The sequence below is a fragment of the Poeciliopsis prolifica genome, unplaced genomic scaffold (genome assembly GCF_027474105.1).
Source record: "Poeciliopsis prolifica strain line A6 unplaced genomic scaffold, Auburn_PproV2 SCAFFOLD022, whole genome shotgun sequence".
NCBI classification, from domain to species: Eukaryota; Metazoa; Chordata; class Actinopteri; order Cyprinodontiformes; family Poeciliidae; genus Poeciliopsis; species Poeciliopsis prolifica.
The window spans coordinates 4,049,510-4,071,396 of NW_026562397.1; the positions used below are offsets into that span (position 1 = coordinate 4,049,510).

Consider the following 21,887-nt stretch of genomic DNA (forward strand, 5'->3'; position numbering starts at 1 on the left):
GGTCAGTTAGGAAGACGCAGAGACACAGCGAGGTGCTTTAAAACACGGATAATTGTTGTGTAAGATTGAGAAACAGCAGAGGATGATAAAAGTGAGATTATCTTTTTGTTTTGGACGATAAGCCGGCGGTGACTCGGCTCAGTTTTGTTTCTCATTTTTCCTGCCCCAGTTTAAGCCTCTGTGTTGTGAAAAAGTCTCTGGAGGGACGAAAACAGTCAACAACTTGCTGTGAAAACAACAGATTCATTTTGAGCTAATCAAATTGCACAGATCATATGAATTTAAACTAGATTGAAATTGACAAATCGACATAAGTTTCTTTGTTTATTTATTTTTTATTTTCGGTGCAAAATATGTATAAAACCACTACGCACAAATACAGTGTGTGTGTTTTTAAATCAAAAATCATAATTACAGTGAGACAAATAAGACTTTTAACATAAGCCTTTCAAGTCCAAATTGTACTTGGGTTCATTTATTTAATAAAGTCTCATATATACGTCCAAATTTTCCCCTTACAACACACATTAACCGTTATAATATTTACCATGTTCAGAAAATAGAAGCTTAAAACACTCATGGGTGAAATATGCTTGAATTTAAAGGAAGGTGGCAAAATCAGATGCTAAAAATGTATTTAACAGTACTGGAGATACAGCATTTGACAGATAAATGTATTTTAAAAAGTGCTTATAAAGTTGAATTGTTCTTGTCACAGTGTCTTGAATATTATCTGAAATTTATTTACATTTAAAAATGGAATTTTGAAATTACATTTGGTCACATTGGGGGAACTTTATATGCACCATCAATAAAAATGTGTGTAGACTTTTCAGTGTAAAGTTCCATAAATAAAATAAATAAAACAGAAAAATTTGCTTAGTGAACTACATAAAATATCAAGTATACAATGCTTCTTTGAGAATAAATTACAGTGCCTTGCAACAGTATTAATATCTCTTTAACAAGTTTAGATTTTATTATATCACAGCCACAAACTATTTCTTTGATAGATCAACACACAGTAGGAAACAACTGCAGTATAGAGGGATAATTATATAGTCATAAAAGTATGGCATATACATTCAGTATATACATTAATAACGTGCTTAGTATAAGCAGAACTGTGTTTAGAGGACAGAGGTCCACACTTTCCAGAATCAGAGCAAAAATTAAACACCACGTTGCATTTTCATTTCACTTCAAATATTACGTTACACTTTGTTTCAATCTGACAAAAAAAAATCCAACTTTAAAACTTTGACGATGGTGGTTACATGACAAAAGCTCAAGCTGTTTCAATAATTTTGCAAGACCATGAATATACAGTATGTTAAAATTAATTTTTTTTTAAAAACATCTGGCTACGTTTGCAAAAAAAACCCAAAACAAATCCCCCCCCAAAATTGAAAAGATTCAATGCCTTTTACAAAATATGAGATTTGTTTTTAATTACATCACCAGAACTAGCTGCTAGGATAATTCATATTTTCTGGTTTCAACTTAATAGACAGCATTTGGTTTGTGCCGTGTAATTTAAGGCATCAGGGGCTTTCATTCAAGTATCCCTTCAGTGTGATGTATAAATATTGCCATGTGTTACCCACTCTTTTCCAGTCAAATTCCCCTCCAACTTTCCATCACAAAACACTCATAAAATCCAGACAGGAATACAACACATGAAGCTCACTGTTTGGTCCAATGCTTTCACTCTGGTTTCAGGTGTTTGTCACCTGAGGACGCGGTCTGGGGGAGGAGGGCCTGCATAGACGGTGAGTGGTCGCAGAAGTCGTTCAGACGCCTGTGCCGTTGGCCCAGGCCGGGAAGGTGTCCAGGTGAAACATGGCCTTGCCCCAGGTGTTGATGGCCAGTGTTATGCAAATGATGCCGATAATGTTCATAACGATCCCAGTTTTAGCCTGTTGGGGACAAAAATACTTTTTTTTAAAGGTGTGCTTTATTTACTTGAAGTCAGTAGATCTGAAAATATTGCTCTGCCCAATTTATTGAAGGTTTTCGGTTCAGTGGCGCTTTGTCAAACTGACCGCAGAGTTAGCTTAATAAAACAAAAAGAAATTCATCATTTCGTTTTGGAAAACAAAACAAAACAACAACAAAAAACTTATCTCCCTCACATAAAAGTTTCCATTGTCTAAAAATGGTAAAAAGAAAGTATGTCCTCTTTCAATGTTATGGTGTGTAGTGTTCCCCGTAAAAACCAGCCTTGTCTCCTCTGCTTTGTACATTGGCTCTGGGCTCTCGAGTGCCAACCAGGCAAATTAGCAAACAGAAGCAGAAGCTGTGAATGACATCGTTGTTAGTTTTTTGCGCAGTTTTTAGACTTGTGCCTGTCTACCTGTACATTCACCAATGGCAGAGGAGGAAGAGGAAGTTGTTCTGTCTGTGTTGGCTACGCCTCCAGATGTTGAATTAACATTAACAGCCGTCTTGTTTGGCTCAGCTCGGAGGCAGGTTGTTTACAGCGCAGGCAATTTCTAGTAAGCATCTTGGAGTCGAAATGGAGCATTACATATGTCACGGGCAACAGCTAGCAATTGGGTAGAATTTCAAAATTCAACACCTCCAGGAAGACAGCCCAGACTGTACGAAGCGAAGGATAAAACAAAGGGCTGCTTTTTTACATGGCAGGTCCTTTTCAGTATTCAGCACAGTTTCTCCCACATGCTTGAAAGGAGACATGGGCACAAGAGTTAGGATGATTATTTTCCTTTAAGCTACATTTCAGGTACAAGATCAAATCAAATCAAAATTTTATTTGTAATAGCACATTTCAGCAGCAAGGCATTTCAAAGTGCTTTACATCATAAACACAAGAACGCAAAGTTATGCATCATGGAATAAACAAGACATTGTTACATATTACATTTCAAATACAATTCTAAACAGGTGTGTTTTTAGTAGCGATTTAAAGGAAGTCGAGGTTTCCGTTGTTTTACAGTTTTCTGGAAGTTTGTTCCAAATTTTTGGTGCATAGATGCTAAATTTATGTCGATTTGTCACTAAATTTTTTTTTTATCAGACTTACTTCTAATCTTGTATCAGTTTGGCTCTGGGAAATATATGTATGCTTTTCACCACATTTTATAAAAACCGCTTGGGCTGCAACTACATACGACATTAAATACAGGTTCTTGTGTCCTAATTGTATAATGGCAGCAGCAAAAGTCATAGCACCATCAGATTCAGCATATCATTTACAAAATAACCCCCACAATCAGCCGCCCTACTCACCATGTCAGCAACCTTGAGTTGTCCATAGGAGAAGACTATGGCGTTGGGAGGGGTGGCGACGGGCAGCATGAATGCGAACGAGGCGCTCAGAGTACAGGGCACCATGACGTACAGAGGATTGACTCCAATGGACTGAGACTGCAGTAATCACAAAGCAGGTTTTTAAGACTCTAAGGCTGGATGAAAACAGACGTGATCGCATAATCCTCGGCTACACTATCTGGCTATTTTCCCCTCCAACCACAATCATTGACTCATAACTCTGAATGAAATGTGTGCAGCTCTGCCCGGAGTGAAAACTCTCATTAGGTGGGTATAATTAAGATGTAATTCCTGCTGGCCTTGTGCTGAGTCAAGACGTCCAAAATAGAAAGGCGCTACATGTGTTCGCTATAATGGCAGACTGCTGGGAACTAAGGGAACGTTGCTGAGTGGAATTTGCTTCTGAATTACATGTCACGAGGCACAGAGGCTCGGAACAAGTGCACAGTAATTTCTGTTTCTCAAAATAAACAGTGAAAAGAACTAAACTTCACATTTAAACTGTATATCAGGTCGCCGCAATGATAGTGTTTTGTCTATGTAAATAGATTTTGTTTTAATCATCTAGATTTCCTTGACATCATGGCACACAATGCAATGAACCGTAAAACTATTATCACTCCAGGTTTTCATTGCCAAAGCTCTAGCCAGTTTGCACATTCAGTGACACAACATGCATTTACCTTATTTTCAGACTGAAACCACAAACTTCATCATTTCTTTTTGGAACCAGGTACAAATCAGTACATAGTTTTGAAGAGAAAGGAAAAGAATGAATCTTTTTTTTTCTTTTACAAAAAGTGATCAAAAAGACTGCCGTCCATTAATATTCAATCCCTGAATCAATACTTTCAAGTGCACACACACACTGAGCAACAAACTTCATTTTATTTCAGTGCTTTAAACCTCTCCAATCTTCATGGTGTGTTCCTTTCCTCTGAGGGATGATTAATAATGCTATAAATCGCAGTATTTCACATTTTTATAACAACCCCTCCATTTTCCCCCTAAAGCTATGTTTCGTTCCTTCCGCTTTGTTTTGGTTTACCACATGAAACGTAGTAATCATAACAAAATGTACAAAAAAAAAATTACAAAAAAAAATCTAATGGGTATAAATGCTTTTGCAAGTCACTAGTTTGGTACAGATTCTTAGCTTAGCTTTTTATAGATATTAGTTTAATTCTTCCAATTAGAAACTATCTTTAGTGGCGTGATCTTTGTAATTCTGTGAAGTGGTCACTCGGTAGGCGCAGTAATGTCATTCTTTAGTTGCTTTGTGACAGCCAGACAGGGCAGTGGGCTGCCCTGGTGTACTTGGCAGGTCATTAATGGGAGGAGGGCCCCACTGAGGAGAGCAGAACATATTCACCCCGAATAACCAACTAGAGAGCTTGCCAAACATGGGAAAGTAGGCCAGTTCTCACTGGGAGTGATGCGGCTGCTGGAACTCCAGTTTGGACATTTAACTTAGTTGAATCACTGCGGTCAGGCCCGAGTTTATGTCTCCAGCCAGTTTTTACGACGATTCCCAGTATCTCATGTAACTGTCTGTGTGATAGCTCTTACCATTGAGGCCAAGACAGGCAGGAACAGCGTCGCAGTCGCCACATTGCTGGTACACTCTGTGAAAGCAGCAATCACTAGGCATAAAATGATAGCTATTCCCCAGGGAGGGATGTTCTGCAGAGGAGTCATTTGGTTCCCCATCCACTTTGAGAGCCCTGATACCTGAAAGCAGAAAACATGACATAAGGCAAGCAAAGGTGCAACACAACATGACACAATGCAATGCATTTTGACACAGGGTGACCAAATTAATTGCTGTTTGTGAGATGGGACTGAGTTTCATCTACATAAAAAAAAAAAGTTGAACAAACCATAAAAACACTGTATGTCACATTCAAACCAAAATGATCCTGGGAAGTACACACAACACCACCACTACATAAAAGTGTGCAAATGTTGGACCTCTTTAGGTAGGTATTTGATGTTTTAATAAATGCTTAATCTTTTGAAGCTTGTTGCCCTAATGTTGAAGAATTACCAGTATTTAGTCCTTTTGAAGTAGATGTAGAAACATCAGGGAGAGCAGACTCTCACGTAAAACAAGTGTCATCAGAAACCATCGAACACAACCTCAGATTCTTAAATTTGTCTTCATGTAATCCTTTCATTTTGGCACCTGCAATGCATTACACTCTTAAACTACATATCAAAATAACCACAAACAATAAAATAAAGTAATAAAAACAAAAAACAGTGTGGAAATATGTGGTCTGCTTTGAATGCAGTACTGTTTACTATTTGGCATGAGATAGCAAGAAGAAAAAGAAGAAAAATCTACATCTCATCCCAAAAAGATGAGAGTTCACCAGCTTACATTTTGTAAAGTGACCCAAGGTCTGCTCCGTCAAAACCACTGTCGATGAGCCACAACCAGGTGTGCTACGTTCAGATAAATTAGCTCGACTTGAACAAGTAGAAGTCGTGGCTATCTTGGCAGAAATAACTTGGCAAAACGACTGCAGTCACTCCGTTCAATACTCTGGACCTTCACTTCTTCCCAATATATTTTATTGAATTTTCTCTTTTAGGACACAACAAACTTACAAACAACAAACTTAATATTGTAAACATGTACTTATACACACTTACATTCACCATTCAAACCTGCACTTGTTAGTTCCAAAATCATACATAACCCTTTAGATTAAGGCAGAGAAAAAGTCAAGACATCCATTTAAGACACCCATTAATACCTTCCACCTTCAGTCCTTCCAAAACTTCTGGATTTTAAGACATTCCCACAGACAATGGAGAAGAGTGGACCTTCACTTCGAATGTCTGTTAAGGGGTTTGGTGACGTAGTTGCAAAGGGTCAATAGCATAACCTAGCTTAACACAACAGTGTGTGACAATATAACATAGAAATATAACTGCTCTTGCTACTTACTTCACTCCCCTTGGCGAGGGCAAACCCACCCCCAAGGAGAAGTACAATGCCCCATGGCATCTTCTTTTGGGCAACTTTCCAGGTGAGGAGTCGGGGTGTTGAGGTAGAGGTCTGTTGCGTGGCTACAGATTGAATGAAAACACCCACAAGAGACAAAACATTACAAAAATAGATTCCTTTAACTTGTGTTTTTTTTCTAGAATGATGCCTTACTTGTATCGACACTTCGAGTCCCACGTGAACAGAATCGCGGTAGTTCAGAGGGTAGGACAAAAAGCAGGATGGCCACAAAAATTGCTACTGTGGCATCTGTCACATATCTGCGAGGTTAGAAGACCAGGGAGATTCTGCCATCAACTGCATTCATGTAAACATTTGTGCAAATGTGTAAAATCAGAAATAAAAATCAGGAGTACACACTCTGCTGTAGAGTTTAGATCTGTAGCCCAGCCATGAACAAAACCCGGATCTCTGGTGAACCAAAGGACTACCAGCAAAATGAAGAGACTCAACACGCTTATCTCTCCAAACCTCATGGACCCCAGCTGATGGTGTTGCTCACAGATCAGGTTATATGCAGCAATCTCCTTTTCTGTCTTGGTTGCCCCACAGCCCCATGTTTTCCTGAAACTAGAGGAATCGCATGGGAGTCAGAATTTTCACGTCGTCTCTACTGTCAAACATGACGCAAAGCAGGAAAGTTGTTACATTTTCTGTCAGAGACTCACTTGAACCCCATGAAGACAAACTGCAGCCAGAGCCAGGCGAGTGTCAGCATGAGGATCATATTTGGGAACGCAAAGCCGAACCAGGAGGCAAAGTTAATCACATCTTCATTTTCAGGAAACAACCTTTAAGACACATGGAAATAGAGTCAGCTGTGCTGTTGAAAAAAAGAAAAGTTGAGCGTGTAAATCATAAGGACACACTCACTGGTTCATTTGCCCCTTAAGCACCAGATTGGGACCAGTTCCTGTCAGCGTGGCGGTGCCTCCGATGCTGGCAGCGTAACAAACACACAAGGTCATCCCTTTAGTCATTCTTCGCCTCTCCACTGCCTCCTTATGCCTGGCAACCTCCACTGAGGCGTCTAAAAAAGTCACCACTGCTGGGCCTTGAAACAAAGAGGAAGGAAAGGAAAGAGTTTTCAGAACTGCCAAACTGATTTTTAAAAAAAATGAATTACATCAATGTCGGTGTCTTCACAAGAAATAATATGGCAAAGCAATACATCAGTAATTACGGACTGGACTTTTTTTTTATCTTGAAACATTCATGTTAAGTACTTTGAGGCCAAATAGTGCTATTTTCTAGCACAATGAGTTACCATGCTGCCTTCAAAAATTTTGTATATAAAAGATATTCTTCTTTGTATCGTGACGCCTTTAAATAGGGCCTCTGTCTTTAAAAACTCCTGCTCTTTCCACCATTCCGCCTTCAGAAAGTCATTGCAACATTGCTCCTCTTGTAACCTAAAGCAGCTTCTGTAAAGAGCTCAGTAGATGCGCAGTTCCATCTGGTGTTTGTTAATTGCTGCTGGCTAGTCTGTAGGAGCTGAATGGGGGGAGTCACAGAAGCTTGGAAACTGCAACTCCGAAGAGGAACAATCAAGGCAACACTCCGGGTATGTTTTTGATGAGAGAATAACATTGTATGATGATGTAAACAAAAATAAATAAAATTTTATATAAAACCGGCCTATTTAACAATTACTCACCGTTTCCCTCAGCCTCTTTTTCTGTCTGCGCAGGTGGCTTGCCGTCAGCGTCTGATGTCTGGACATTCTCGTCTGCACTGAGGATCGTTGGCACTTCTCTGTCACTGTTGTTGAGCTGGTCCAACACGGCTTGGACAATTGGCACCATCATAGCCGTGGTAGCTGTGTTGCTGATCCACATCGACAAGAATGCAGTGACACCCATAAAACCCAGCATCAACCTTTCAGAAAGAAGGAAAAGAAAAAAACAAACAGTAAAAGAGTCCTGTGATGCACCAGCAGCTCATATTGACACTAAATGATGAATTTAGTCTTGTATTAATACAAAAATGAAAAATCAAAATTGGAGTCGGAAACTGATGATGGGTTTTATCACCATAGGTGACAAAGTGTCACAAACAGAGTTTTACCATGCAGTAAAAACCTTGAACACAGTGCCCTTATCTTCAGCATATTTGCTCCTCTGACAGCCGATTAGATAAGCTGAGGACATGTAGGTCTAAAAGATTAGGACAGCGGATGCGAGTCTGTCAGCAAGCTACTCACAGCGCTGGACGCACACCGACGAAAAGTAGCACCCTTAAAGCGATGCGTGTATGCAAATTCCAGTGCTCCACCGCCACGGCGACCAGCAGGCCTCCCACAAACAGCAAATTAGTGTCCTTCAAGTACTGCATGCCTACCTGGGAACGGCAGATCATATGGGAGTTGATTCAATTTCTGGAAAATTTATTCTTTTTTTTTTTTTTTTTCAAAAACAAATTTCTGGCAATTGCTTGACTTACATCTTTAGACTTCATTATGCCAAACAAAGGGAAAAGGACAGCTGGGAGAAGTGATGTCACAGCCAGTGGAAGTACCTCAGTGCACCAGTACACTGCCATTAAGATCATCACATACGCACATTCTGCCTCCTGTATAGAAAATCCCACAAAGACATGTAGAAAAAAACAAAAGAAAAAGCAGGTATGTTTTTACAATACAATGGCTAATTTGGTTTAAAACTCCTCAGACAAAAGTCACCAATAAAAAGCTGCAAACATTTGTAGTAAAAGTTAACGTCATGTCAATTTAAACCGGATGTTATGATGGTTCAAAGGCTGAAGATCAGAGTGTTCTAATGTTTCTGGTCACACACAAGTCAAGTTTATTTTGTGTAGAACATTTCTGAAACAAGGCAGGTCAAAGTGCTTTACATGACATGACAGAGAAATAAAAAACACAACTGACGAAGCAAAAATGACAAAGTAATGAAAAGTTGCAACCCAGACCAGAGAGGATCCATTTTCCAGGTTTTAATTAATAAAAGGTAACTCTAAACAACCTTGATATAAGGAAACTCAGTGTTTCAGATCCAGATTAGAGGACCATAAGAGCCAAATCCTGCTTCTTCATGTTTGGTTCTGATTCTGGTGACACAGAACAGACTTCATCTTTAAAGGTGATTCAATGACAATAAACATTTAATGTAATTTGATGCTGTGTATATATATATATATATATATATATATATATATATATATATATATATATATATATATATATATATATATATATATATATAGATTGTTCTTCTTTAGATTTACTGTCTAAATACCAGCAGGGATGTAAGCACATACTCAGTTTGTTGGGAGCTGTGATGGTTACAGAATCTAACTGGGAGGAAGGATCTCCTATTATGATCTTTTTTGCACTTAGGATGCAGCTCTGTCAGTGAAGGAGCTCTATATAGTTCCAGTGATAACTTGTCAGTGTCAAACTGCCTCTTTCTTTATTACAGGTAACTTGTTTTTTATTTAAATTACTACACTAAATATTTGTGTCATCTGCAAACCTTACAAACATTCATATCATTAAAACCCTAACAATGCCAATCGCATATAAAGGACTAAAAGTTTTAGAATCAAGACATTGACTTTTGGGAGAAAGTCCAAAATTCAATGCCCATAAATAGACATTTGCCTTCTCACAACTTCGCAGTTTTGTTCCCAATTTAAACACATAACTGAACACATTTAAGTAACCCTTCAATAATTTTTTTTTCAAGCGACACATATGAATCAGCTAATATTATTTTACGTATTAATCAGACAATTTAAGCAACTAAAACACTTCAAATGTTTTTGCTCCGTTGCTTTCAGACGCGCATGTGTCCCTGTCACAAGTGGAGGTGGCAAAGTGGACAGAACCCCGTTCACTTTGCGTGTTCGGCTGCACTTGACAGTTGATGCTGTCAAGTGCCGAGTCCCGAGTTAAAACAACAGGACCGTGGGGTGCACCGCGGAGCCTCCAGGAGCAATGTTCCCTCTAAGCTGCGCGCCTGCGCAATCGCGCACTGCTCACATATTCTCAGCGCACAAGAAAATCTATGTAGCGCATAAAATAAAGTCCAACGTAAAGTGGACATTGAGCTCAGACATCAGTTTTGACTATGGACCAATAATTTTTTTTTCCGTACTACTTTGCGATCGAACTCAGTGAGTGACAGGAATCCAGCCAATGATACGATACGGTTCACTTTCGCTACGCAGCCAATCAGCGCATGCTGTGTGTACGTGGGTTACGTGCCTTGGTCATATGGCCGTGCAGGTGAGAATAGTGCGGTAGAGTTAAGAAACGTGAAAGCCATCACCTTATCATGTCTACGTGGGTGTAGTGAAACCTGTTTAATTTAATGTCATTCAGTGTTAAGTTAATCTACTGAGGGTATCTAGTGGCAAATGTTATAATTTTGTCTATTACTGGCTTACTGACGCCATCTTGTGGTTACTTTTATTACTACGACTTGTTTACCAGAAAGGAAGAAAGCCGTTGGTCCATGTAGTCCGAAAGGGGCCCTCTTTGTTGTGTTTTCTTTAATCTAAGTGCAGAAACGGCATCGTCTGTAAGTGCTGTTCTAATTTGCTTGTCATATAAATCATAATTTGTAACCCGTTGACATGTTTTATGTCACGATATTTTTTTTACTCGTGTTAGCCCGACGCGTTAGCCTAGCTGGCATTCATTTTCTGTACTTTTGTGTGTTACAGTTTTACACGATTCTCATTAAACCCTGCTAAAGAACCAAATGGAGTGCTTCTTGGTGGACGGATGGGAAAGTGTTTAGCTACCTGTATAGCTGAGTTACTGTTAAAAGTCACAGTGCTTAGCGAGGCCAGGACAGTGGGACATCCACTCACCAAGCCAAAGTAAAAAAAAAGAAATGCACTTCTTCTAAGACCAAATGGAATCAAATCAAATGAAAGGAATGGTCTGCATTTTATATTGAAATGTTGAGTTCAGACTTTTGACTATAGATAAGCAGACATTTGTACACTGGCAAAGAAGTATGAGGCCATTCTCCTCCACCCACAGATTATGGAGGCCATTAACAGTCAATATGCTGAATTCAAGTGCATAAAGCAAGAAGCAGACTGACCCATCAAGCTGGGCAAAGTGAACCACCACTGGAGAAGTGAGAAGGGCAGACGTGAAAAAAACTGTAATTAAATATTTTACAAGAATTTATACTGCATCACAAGCTACAGAAAAGATTTCATTGTGCAAAATGTGAATGTTTTAATATGAACAAACATTTATGTCTGAAAGGGGTAATGTCTCATTTCTCACCCTGGCTGAAGCAGGACTCTTACTTATAGCATGCATCTCATGAACAGCAATGTTTTCTTTTTTTTATTATTTTAATTGAGCAAATCACTTAAATTAAAAGCAAACGAATGAAAATTGCTGATGTAATATGATTTTTTTAATAAGCCATGCAACTTTCTATGATCCCAGATTTATGATACTTGTGCGTGGCCACGCCGTGTACACTGATGATGCTCACAGTGGTCCTCAGTGTGCCCAGGAAGCTTGTGTGTACGCCCAGACACATGAACAATTAGAGGGAACATTGTCCAGGAGCCTAGTGCACAGCGCAGCAACAGGTGAAATCACCCTCCCAAAAAACAGCAAAAAAACAAACAAAGAGAGAACTTGTCCATCGCATCTCTGCTATATTTTTTATTCATTCAATTGCTAAAGAAAAGAAATTGAAAGAAAGGCAAAAACAACTTTCTGTCCTGACTTTTACTTTCTTTTTTTTCTCTTTGAAACAGTTTTATTAGTCAATGCACCGTCTACTGACACATCAAATGAGTACATACCGAGGTCCCGATCACCAAAGGCAGAGGAAGGAGAATGCACGGAGTTAAAAACAGGATGAGGTCGTTCTTGACAGACTGGAGGAACCTGAAGAAACCCATCCTGGAGGAAAACTGAGAAACAAGCAGCCTGAACAGCCTGGGTCGAGAATTTTGACGCACAGAAGGGAGGAGTGGGAGGAGAGGGAGGAGAGTCCCTCAGCAAATAAAGGAGAGAAAGAGGGAGCTGAATCACAATGAGGAGTGAGAGTTTGAGAGTGAGAGATTTTTTTTAAAAGGCTTTTCTACTCAATAGCAGAGTGAAGTTTTTCCACATAATCAGCGCACTCTTTTGCACACTGTCTAATAAGCCCCTTTCCAAACAGATCACCTGCAGAGAAAGTGCTGATTCAGTTGAATCAGAAGAAGAGGGGAAAAAATAAGGACAATCCATTTATTCACAGTTGTTATCTGTATGTTATCAGTTCATTCATGATAAGACCCCAACAACCATTGCACAGGCAGTGTCTAAAGGTGAGTAAACAATTTTAAGCTAATTGTGGATGTAGTATTTAAAAAAAACACACACATCCATGATATCTTGGTTAAGAAAAACCTGAAATATACTGCTCAAAAAAATAAAGGGAACACTCAAACAACACAATATAACTCCAAGTAAATCAAACTTCTGTGAAATCAAACTTAGAAAGCAACACTGATTGACAATATCACCTGCTGTTGTGCAGGTGATATAGACAGACAACAGGTGGAAATTATTTTCATAATTATTTCATTCATTCAGATCTAGAATTTGTTATTTGAGTGTTCCCTTTATTTTTTTTGAGCAGTGTAGTTGAAATTTAGTGATATTGATGTTACTTGATAAATTTTGTGGTGTAGATTTTTTTTGCCCCGATTTTCCCTTTACGACAATCTTTCAACGCCCTGCAGTGTGCGGTGTGTTACGTGGAAGTGTGTTGAATAAGCCCGATGTCTGAACGCAGCCCGTGGGGTTTTCCCTGACTGAACGCAGCACGTTGAATGTGACAGGGAGCCAATCAGAAAGCGCGGTGACGTAAGAACGGAGAGGAATCCCAGTTATGTCGGAGGTGATGTGTGGAAAAGTTTTTTTACTATACGTAAAGGCCATTTTTATGTATGTTTATTAAATGTGGTTATGTTTGTTCAATTGAAAATTTTAACTACGAAAAAACGTAACTCACCTCCAAATCACAGCGCAGCAAATAGAACGGCTGCTCCTTTTCTCAAACGCCTTTTCTTTTGTCTTTTTTCGCTTAAAATGAACCACAAACTATCTTCCACATCGTCACCGTATTTGGTTATTTCAAATTTTCGTTTGGTATGTTTGGGTTTCACGGGACTTTCTTCTGGAATCGGGATGTTCGTGAGTGCAATGAGTTCGTGTGTGGTGTGCTGCTCCTGCCTTGTGGCTGGACACACGAACCGACCGAACCTGCTTATCGGCTCGGGTCATCCTGTCGGCTCACGAGCTCCGACGCCTCTCCTCCTCTCGACCGCCGCCCTGACGCTCTCTGGCTCTGGTCGCTATGGTAACGTTTGCATATCCCTTCAAAATAAGATACAGATGCGCAACAAAAACGAACATTTCACTCTCGAGAAAATTTTAACTCGCGATAACAGCTCATGTCCGTGACTTCCGGGTGCAAAACGCGGATTTCTCCCCTCAGTGCCTCAGACAAATGATCTGCCGGTGCGGATAAAGGAGTTTTGTTTTTTTCTCTTTTTTCTGTCGGCTGGACTGATTTTATGGCAAATACGAAACATTTTAAAATGGAGACCTGAGCTTGTTTCTCCCAACTGGGAGAGGAGAGATGAGAGTCATAATACCAAAGTGTTGCTAATGCTCAGGGTGCTTGGTCAGTTGAAGCTTCATTCCCTCATTAACGAGTCGGTCACCACATCATGCAGAGCAGCTTGTATTGTGGGAATCACCTACCGGGACAAATCCATCCTCCTGTCTCTTCTCTTGGCCTTTCCCGCTTCACAAAGAAACTTTCCAAAGACATCATTGTAGCGTCCCGGTTGAATGGATGGTCTCTCAAACTGATGGTTCACAACGTTTATTTAATGCCTTTTTATGTGAACACACCGTAAGAGCTACAGAACATACAAATAAAATACATTAATAACTCAAACAGTGTTGTTTTCACATTTAACTTTAACATATAAATCACTTTTCTTACATTCTGTAATTAAACCTGTCATACAGTGCAACATATTAACTATTAACGGTTAATCAACGAATATTAGTGCCGTATAATAACACAACCGTCACACCCAAAGCAAATTACACATTTTACAGTAAAACTAAATATATATTTACATATTAAAAACTCTCACCTTGTTCCCCATCAACCAAGCGCCAACCAACTGACTGTCTATACTCTAATCTGAACTACTCCTTTATTAGCTTTACTCCAACCTGGGCGCTCTCTTTCTGCGCGATGACCAGCAGTTAATTGTCAGTTAATTGTCTAACGTTGGCGTCACACTTCACCACTCTTCCTTTTCAAACCCTTTCAAAATAAAAGCATAAATTCTTATGTTAACAAATACTCGTTTTTAAATGAGGAAACACAAAATACTAATAAGGTCATTTACAATCATAGCTCCTTTTGCTGCATTTGGGCTCAATGTTGGCGCGCGAAACGTAACCGAGAGAATCCGGTGAAAGGATTTTCAAAATAAAAAATCCTGCAGACTCGAATAATACACGAAACGGAAATACTGCGTTATTTCTTGTACCATTTGGTCCAATTGGTCCACCATTTGGTCCAATTGGTCCACCATTTGGTCCAATTGGTCCACAGACTTGTACCGGGTCTCGGCCCAGGGCTTGAGGACCACTGTAGATGAATCACAATTAATTAGTGAGCCAACTTTAGCTTTGTGTTTTTCCACAGCAAAGACAAAAAAACAACAACAAAAACCCGGATGTTTTGAAACATTTCAAGTGTCCTTGAAAGCTGCAAAATTAGCGAGGGTATTATAAAATATTTGCAAAAATCCAAATATTAAAAAAAATATGTAGTGTAGATATTATTGTTTGCACAAACAACTGCCTTTCTGTGAGATTATGGCGTTCACTTTTGTTTTGAATTTCTGAGCAAATAGAGCAAAAGTGTGGTATTTAACACAAGTGTGCTGGGTTGTCACTGCATATAAAGGTTTTTCTCCTCGCACCTGTCAGTGGGATCCAACTAAAACAAGCGAGTAAAAGACAAATTTACACATTTAGGAATCTTTTTTTCAGATAAAAACACCAAAAGGTTCAGAAATAAATAACAAATGCAAATTGGATTTAAAGGTACATCAGCGAGTTTCATCGTGAATTACCTTTTAGATGTTCCTTGCATGGTGAGTGAGTACCTTGACTCAAAGCAAATAATGAACTTTTGATCTGCCCAGTATTGGGCCTTCTATGGTCGCAGAAAGCAAGAGATGCCCAACACACGGCCCTGGCAGACCCAAACTGCTGCCTTTACCTTCTTGAGAAATGTGCATACCTTAATGACCTCAAAGTTTAGAGTAAAAAAAAAAAAGAAACACTTTACCTTCCTTTTTTTTAAATAAATGTTTTCTTGTTTTTTACTTCAGTCTTTTTTTTTCAAATAAGTTTTATAATCTTCAGGTACACAAAAAGGTAGATATTTTATTTTTGTATTAACTGTGTTCATTATTCATTCTGTATTTTATTGCTAATACAATTTGTTTTTAAGTCAAATAATTTTACCAGTATTTTCTTTTTCTTTCTTTTTATTTTTTTTACAAGCTAAGCAATAGTCAAATAAAAATAAATTAATAAGTAAGGCATTTTGCTAAGCTGAACATCTTTTCTAACTATTAGATAAGTAATCTTGGACAATAATCAACCCAGTGAAATTTTATTGCTGCAGTATCATCTTGTTTCTGGATCCCTGTCAGGAATTTGTAATGTAGTAGATTGCGCACAACATGAAAAGGTCACTTCATGACTTCACATGGGAGGTCATCTCTGTCACTTTACGGTATAATATCATCAATCCATCAATAGCTGTGAACTCATGTGGTCGTCATCATCACATTAATTGAGAGAATGGGAGGATTCTTAGGAAGAGACTTCACCAAAACGATACCAGAGTAACATGTTCTCAGGAAAAGTGTTCTTTTTCTGAAAAGATCAATTTACTTTCATTTTGTCATAGAGTATTTAACATGTGCATGAAAACAAGTTTAATAAAAGGTAGACGTCATTTTACATTAGTTCATCCAAGTTAAAAACGACTGTCAGCCTGTCGACAGAAACAAACTCGTAGTCACACTTAGCTGCTGCGCTTTAAAGCTGTCCAGGAGATTTGAGTCCCGTTGTTGCCTCCACTTCTTTACACTGCAAAGCTACCTTTTTTATAATTAGATTTTTTAGAAAACCAGCATGTTAAATTGAGTAATATGTTCTGCAGTGATAAGATAAAAATGTTACAAAGACACCATAAATTTGGGCATATTGCCTATGTTTACAGCAGCTCTGTCTGACATTGGCTATTAGGAAATGTACAATAAAACCTCAGTAAAAGACAACAATGCCAACTAGAAAATTCCTGAAGAAATTTAACCGGGGCCTGCCAAAGTGTGCCCGTCGGTTTGGACCCAGCGTTCTGATGCTAAACATTAGCATCCATGCTAAAGAAAGCTGCAATGTCATCAATACCATGTGGAGAGTCACAAGCATGTCTTACTGCATTAAGTAAGGGAAATAGCGAATACCTCATGCAAGGTAAAAGGCTAATGCTAATGCTCTACCTTGCTCCGCAAGACAGTGCCCTAACTTGAGAAGAAAAGATAATGCAAGCTAGTATCATTGCAGCGCCCGCGGCGCTGCATTGGCCACAGACGAATCTTAAGGCTTTTATTTTGAAATTTTCAGAATGCTTAATTTTAAATGGTCAATGTAATCCCATGTACAACAGTAATTTGGTTAAATCAGACATATAATGGTCAAAAAAGCACTTACTTAATATAAAAATTGTCAAGGCTTTTATTTTGAAATTTGTTTAAAGCTTAATTTAAAATTGCCAAACTAATTTCATGTGTAACAATGGTTGGTTAAAATGAGTTATAAAATGCCCAAAACACAAGTAGTTCTAAAGGCCAGCTCCTTCCTCAGAGCTCTGCCATAGTAAAAACTACAGTGATGCGTTTTTGTAGTTCTAATTAGCTGCTCGGCCCTGCTGTGCTTCGTTGCTATGGTAATTAATCCTCTGCAACTGTCGTGTGTGAGACAGAAAGAATTCTATCTTTGTGAGACACCCAGTCAGTTTTCACTGAAAAAAGCAGCCCAAACAACTGCTTCCCATTCGGAAACCGTGATACATATCGGAAAACCGTTTGAAGCGTATGAGAGGGCTATCTTTCGTCTCCTATAGTCCCGCGATTCATATCTGTACATCACTCACATTAATAACAGCGATGAGATAAAAATGGTGTGCGCTGAGGTCTGACATTTTTCAGAAATACATGGAAGTGATCCTGGCTGAGCGAGTGAAAATCCTGTCGCATCACTTCGCTTTGAAGCCCCTAGACAGAAAGCCGTAAGCCCTAGAAAAATTTCGAAAACCTTTTACCGGAGCAGGCATGCGTATCTATTTCATGACCGAGTTTCATACCGATAGGGCGATATTTGTGGGCGTGACGGCGATTTCAAAATTTATTTGGGGTCAGAATGGCACTGCTTCCCACACTCTAACGAATCGTTGATTACACTCTAGTTTGAACAGTTTCTAACTGACAAGAATTTTTGATGGTTTTTCGCTTTTTACTTTTTTATCGTAACTCCGAATCCCACCAAAAGTAATAGCACCCCTCCCGGCGCCGAGCCGCACGATTTGATACCACTTTTGTGGGTGGGCTCGCAGCGGCACGGTTGACGGAAGAAAAATAAATAAATTAACAAGAGGCCTTTCAGTTTTCAGGCACTAGAAAATTACTTAAAAAAGTAGAAGAAAATCTCTTGGAAATACAAGCTTTTTTCATGTAAGGACATTAATCAAACCCAGGAGACTGTAATACATATTTGGTTAATATTATGGTTGATTCCTATAAATCTAAAATTAACAGAAGATTGATTGTGATATTATATTCTTCCTTGAAAGAATCTAATGGCATTTCTACTCTACTTTAAATAAAAATGAAAAGAAGCAGAAAATATCTTTCTTACAAAAGATAAATGGTTTAGCATATTCAGGATTCTGATGAACACCTCAAACTTATGGAAATGGAGGGAATTTACATTTAAAAACATTAGTTGGTTCTTTATCACTCTTCAAATGAAACAATAGCATGGAAATGTATTTTGAGACGGTCATGTTCTCAGCCTGACTGGCAGGAGTTGGTTGGAATTATTTACTTAATTACTGGTTATGAAATTTAATACGGTTTTGTCTGTATATATCTGGGAAGAACTAAATCTATTATGAACTAGGAAGAAAAATATTTGACCAGAACAACGTGTTCAGCCAGTAAAAAAGCAACTACATAGAAATGGAAAAATACTGACTCTCCAACCAAAGAGGAATGAGAATAAGAGAAATTTCTGAAATGAAAGGAATTTAAGGGGACATATTATGCGATATTCACATTTTTGTTTTTCTACTTCCATTTACGTCTCAACTGCTTCTAAAAACAGTCGAAGCACTTAAAATAAACATGCAGAGATTTTTAGGCAATACGTTGATGTTTTTTGGTGTTTGAACATTTTCTTTCAAAAACCTACTGATTAAGTCACATTTGATGGGCAGTATGTTGTTACCTAGCAACTCCAGCAACATACCAGCCCATCACCTGGTATCAGCCCATCACCTGGTACCAGCCCATCACCTGGTACCAGCCCATCACCTGGTATCAGCCCATCACCTGGTACCAGCCCATCACCTGGTACCAGCCCATCGGTCATCTGGTTTTAATATCGTACAATGGCTGCTGGAAAAGACAATTGTGTTATTGCTGACTACTATCCAAAAACCTCTTGGTTGTGGGGGAGTCTCTTCTTCTGCTTTTAAGAGATGTAGAGTTGTATAATTGTACATCTGCAGACAGATGTGCAATAGTTATCTTTTAATATCCTCCCCAACCACATTCCTGATATACTCCTGATAATCATGAGTATTAACGCATGCTTGTGCATTGATATATAGTAGTTAGTTTGTTATATTTTGATGTTTTGAATATGTCAGAATTAATAAAGGGATAAAAATAAAGGATAGGTATTTTGTAACAAACTATGCGTTGACCTTCATGTCGGTGCATTCAATAGGACTGTTGCCTTGCAGCATAAAGCTCCTTCGCCCACCCCTGGGGACTTTCTGCAAGGTCTTTGCATATTCTCTTTATACGTGTATGGGTTCTCTTCTCTGACTGGCTCCCACAGACCAAAATGAGCATTAATTAGGAGTCAATATGTACATGGATAGTTCTTGTCCTGCAATAGGATTGTGGCCTACTAGGAGCATACCGCGCCAGTCTTCCACAGACCTCCTCTGTGGAAGACTAAGTGGGAGTAGATGGTTGTTGAATAGATTCCAATCCTTGTCATAAGATGCAATGAAAATGGGGGGAAAACATGTTTTTCAAGATACTTATCTGTGACTGTGGAGTTATTTTAGCTGTAGAAGTTCAGTTTTTTTCTTTCCTTTTCCAGCTTTCACCTCCTTTTTCCACAAACCCAAAGATTGTTTGTGATAATAGAGGAGTGACATTTCTGATGCATTGTGTTCATCAGACTTAATGTTGCTTAAAATGCTAGGGACTTAATAAGCTTCATGCTTACTTTCCAGGCATTCTAAAACAAAATTTTATATAGATGACAAATGATAATAATTTGTCAATTTACTATAACCTCTGCTGCTTGTCTTGAGAACTTCATAAACAAAATAAGACACAATAAAAAGCACAGTTTGAATTGCTGTAAAATCTGTTTACAACACAACAGTTGTAACACTAGAAAATTCCTGAAGAAATTTAACCGGGGCCTGCCAAAGTGTGCCCGTCAGTTTGGACCCAGCGTTCTGATGCTAAACATTAGCATCCATGCTAAAGAAAGCTGCAATGTCATCAATACCATGTGGAGAGTCACAAGCATGACTTACTGCATCAAGTAAGGGAAATAGCGAATACCTCATGCAAGGTAAAAGGCTAATGCTAATGCTCTACCTTGCTGCGCAAGACAGTGCCCTAACTTGAGAGGAAAAGATAATGCAAGCTAATATCATTGCAGCGCCCGCGGCGCTGCATTAGCCACAGACGAATCTTAAGGCTTTTATTTTGAAATTTTCAGAATGCTTAATTTTAAATGGTCAATGTAATCCCATGTACAACAGTGATTTGGTTAAATCAGACATATAATGGTCAAAAAAGCACTTAATATAAAAATTGCCAAGGCTTTTATTTTGAAATTTGTTTAAAGCTTAATTTAAAATTTCCACACTAATTCCATGTGTAACAATGGTTGGTTAAAAATAGTTATAAAAGGCCCAAAACACAAGCAGTTCTAAAGTCCAGCTTTTTTCTCTGAGTTCTGCCATAGTTAGAACTACAGTGATGCGTTTTTGTAGTCCTAACCACTGGCCCTGCTGTGTTCCGTTGCTATGGTAATGGATCCTCTGTCAGCTGAGTCAGACAGGGGGTGACATAATTCTATCAGTTTGAGGCAGCCATTTTCACTAAAATAGGCATGAGTCAGAAAGGAATCTTAAGACTTTTATTTTGAAATTTTCATTAAGCTTCATTTTAAATGTCCAAAATAATCCAAAGTTTTGCAGTGGTGTATATAAAAAAGTCACATAATGCCCAAGAGAGCTATTACGTGATATAAAAGAATCTCAGGGCTTTTATTTTGAAATTTTCATAGAATAGAATAGAATAGAATAGAATAGCATTTATTGTCATTGAACAGGATTCAACGAAATTTCTATTGCAACTCCCGTGCAAAGTCAAAAAATACAATATTAAATAAACAAATACACAATAATAATAATATATACAACTAAAATTAACTAAAGGCACTCAACCACACCAAAGAAGAAGCAGCAGGTCCAATTATGGTAAAGTGCAGATGATGTGACAGTGCAAGTGCAGAACAATATGGCTGTGTGGGGGTGGGGGTGTATGTGAGGTTATGATATGTGTGGGAGGGGGCGGCAGGGAGTAATGGCTCTGACGGCTGTGGGGAAGAAACTGTTTCTCAGTCTGTTTGTTGTAGTCCGTATATTCCTGAACCGCTTGCCTGATGGCAGCGGCACAAACAGACTGTGGCCCGGGTGGCTGGAATCCATGGCTATGGATCCAGCTCTCTTCTTGACCCGGCCTATGTAAATAGAGTCCAGGTCCGGGAGGGGGCATCCCACAATGCCTTGTGCTGTTCTCACCACCCGTGTCAGTTGTTTCCTCTCCAGTGCTGTGCAGCTTAATTTAAAATTGCTACACTAATCCTGTGTGTAACAATGGTTGGATAAAATCAGTTATAAAATGCCCAAAACACAAGTAGTTCTACAGGCCAGCTCCTTCCTCAGAGCTCTGCCATAGTAAAAACTACAGTGATGCGTTTTTGTAGTCCAAACCACCGGCCCTGCTGTGCTCCCTTGCTATGGTAATGGATCCTCTGCCAGCTGTGAGTCAGACAGGGGGAGACAGAATTCTATCAGTTTGAGGCAGCCATTTTCACTAAAATAGGCATGAGCCAGAAAGGAATCTTAAGGCTTTTATTTTGAAAATTTCAGTAAGCCTC

General features: G+C 38.9%; 1 protein-coding gene across 1 annotated transcript; it reads right to left on the reverse strand.

Annotated features, from left to right (window-relative positions):
* Positions 1-440: 440 nt before the first annotated feature.
* Positions 441-14,578, reverse strand: slc13a5b (solute carrier family 13 member 5b). Its single transcript, XM_055045381.1, has 14 exons — positions 14,471-14,578; positions 14,067-14,227; positions 12,113-12,248; positions 8,753-8,881; positions 8,514-8,650; positions 7,968-8,188; positions 7,184-7,364; positions 6,979-7,101; positions 6,671-6,880; positions 6,464-6,570; positions 6,251-6,372; positions 4,864-5,025; positions 3,253-3,390; positions 441-1,919 (listed from the first exon to the last, which is right to left on the reverse strand). Exons 2-14 carry the CDS (start codon positions 14,078-14,080, stop codon positions 1,794-1,796), a joined length of 1,806 nt encoding a protein of 601 aa, XP_054901356.1. The 5' UTR covers positions 14,081-14,227; positions 14,471-14,578; the 3' UTR covers positions 441-1,793.
* Between the last annotated feature and the right edge of the window lie 7,309 nt (positions 14,579-21,887).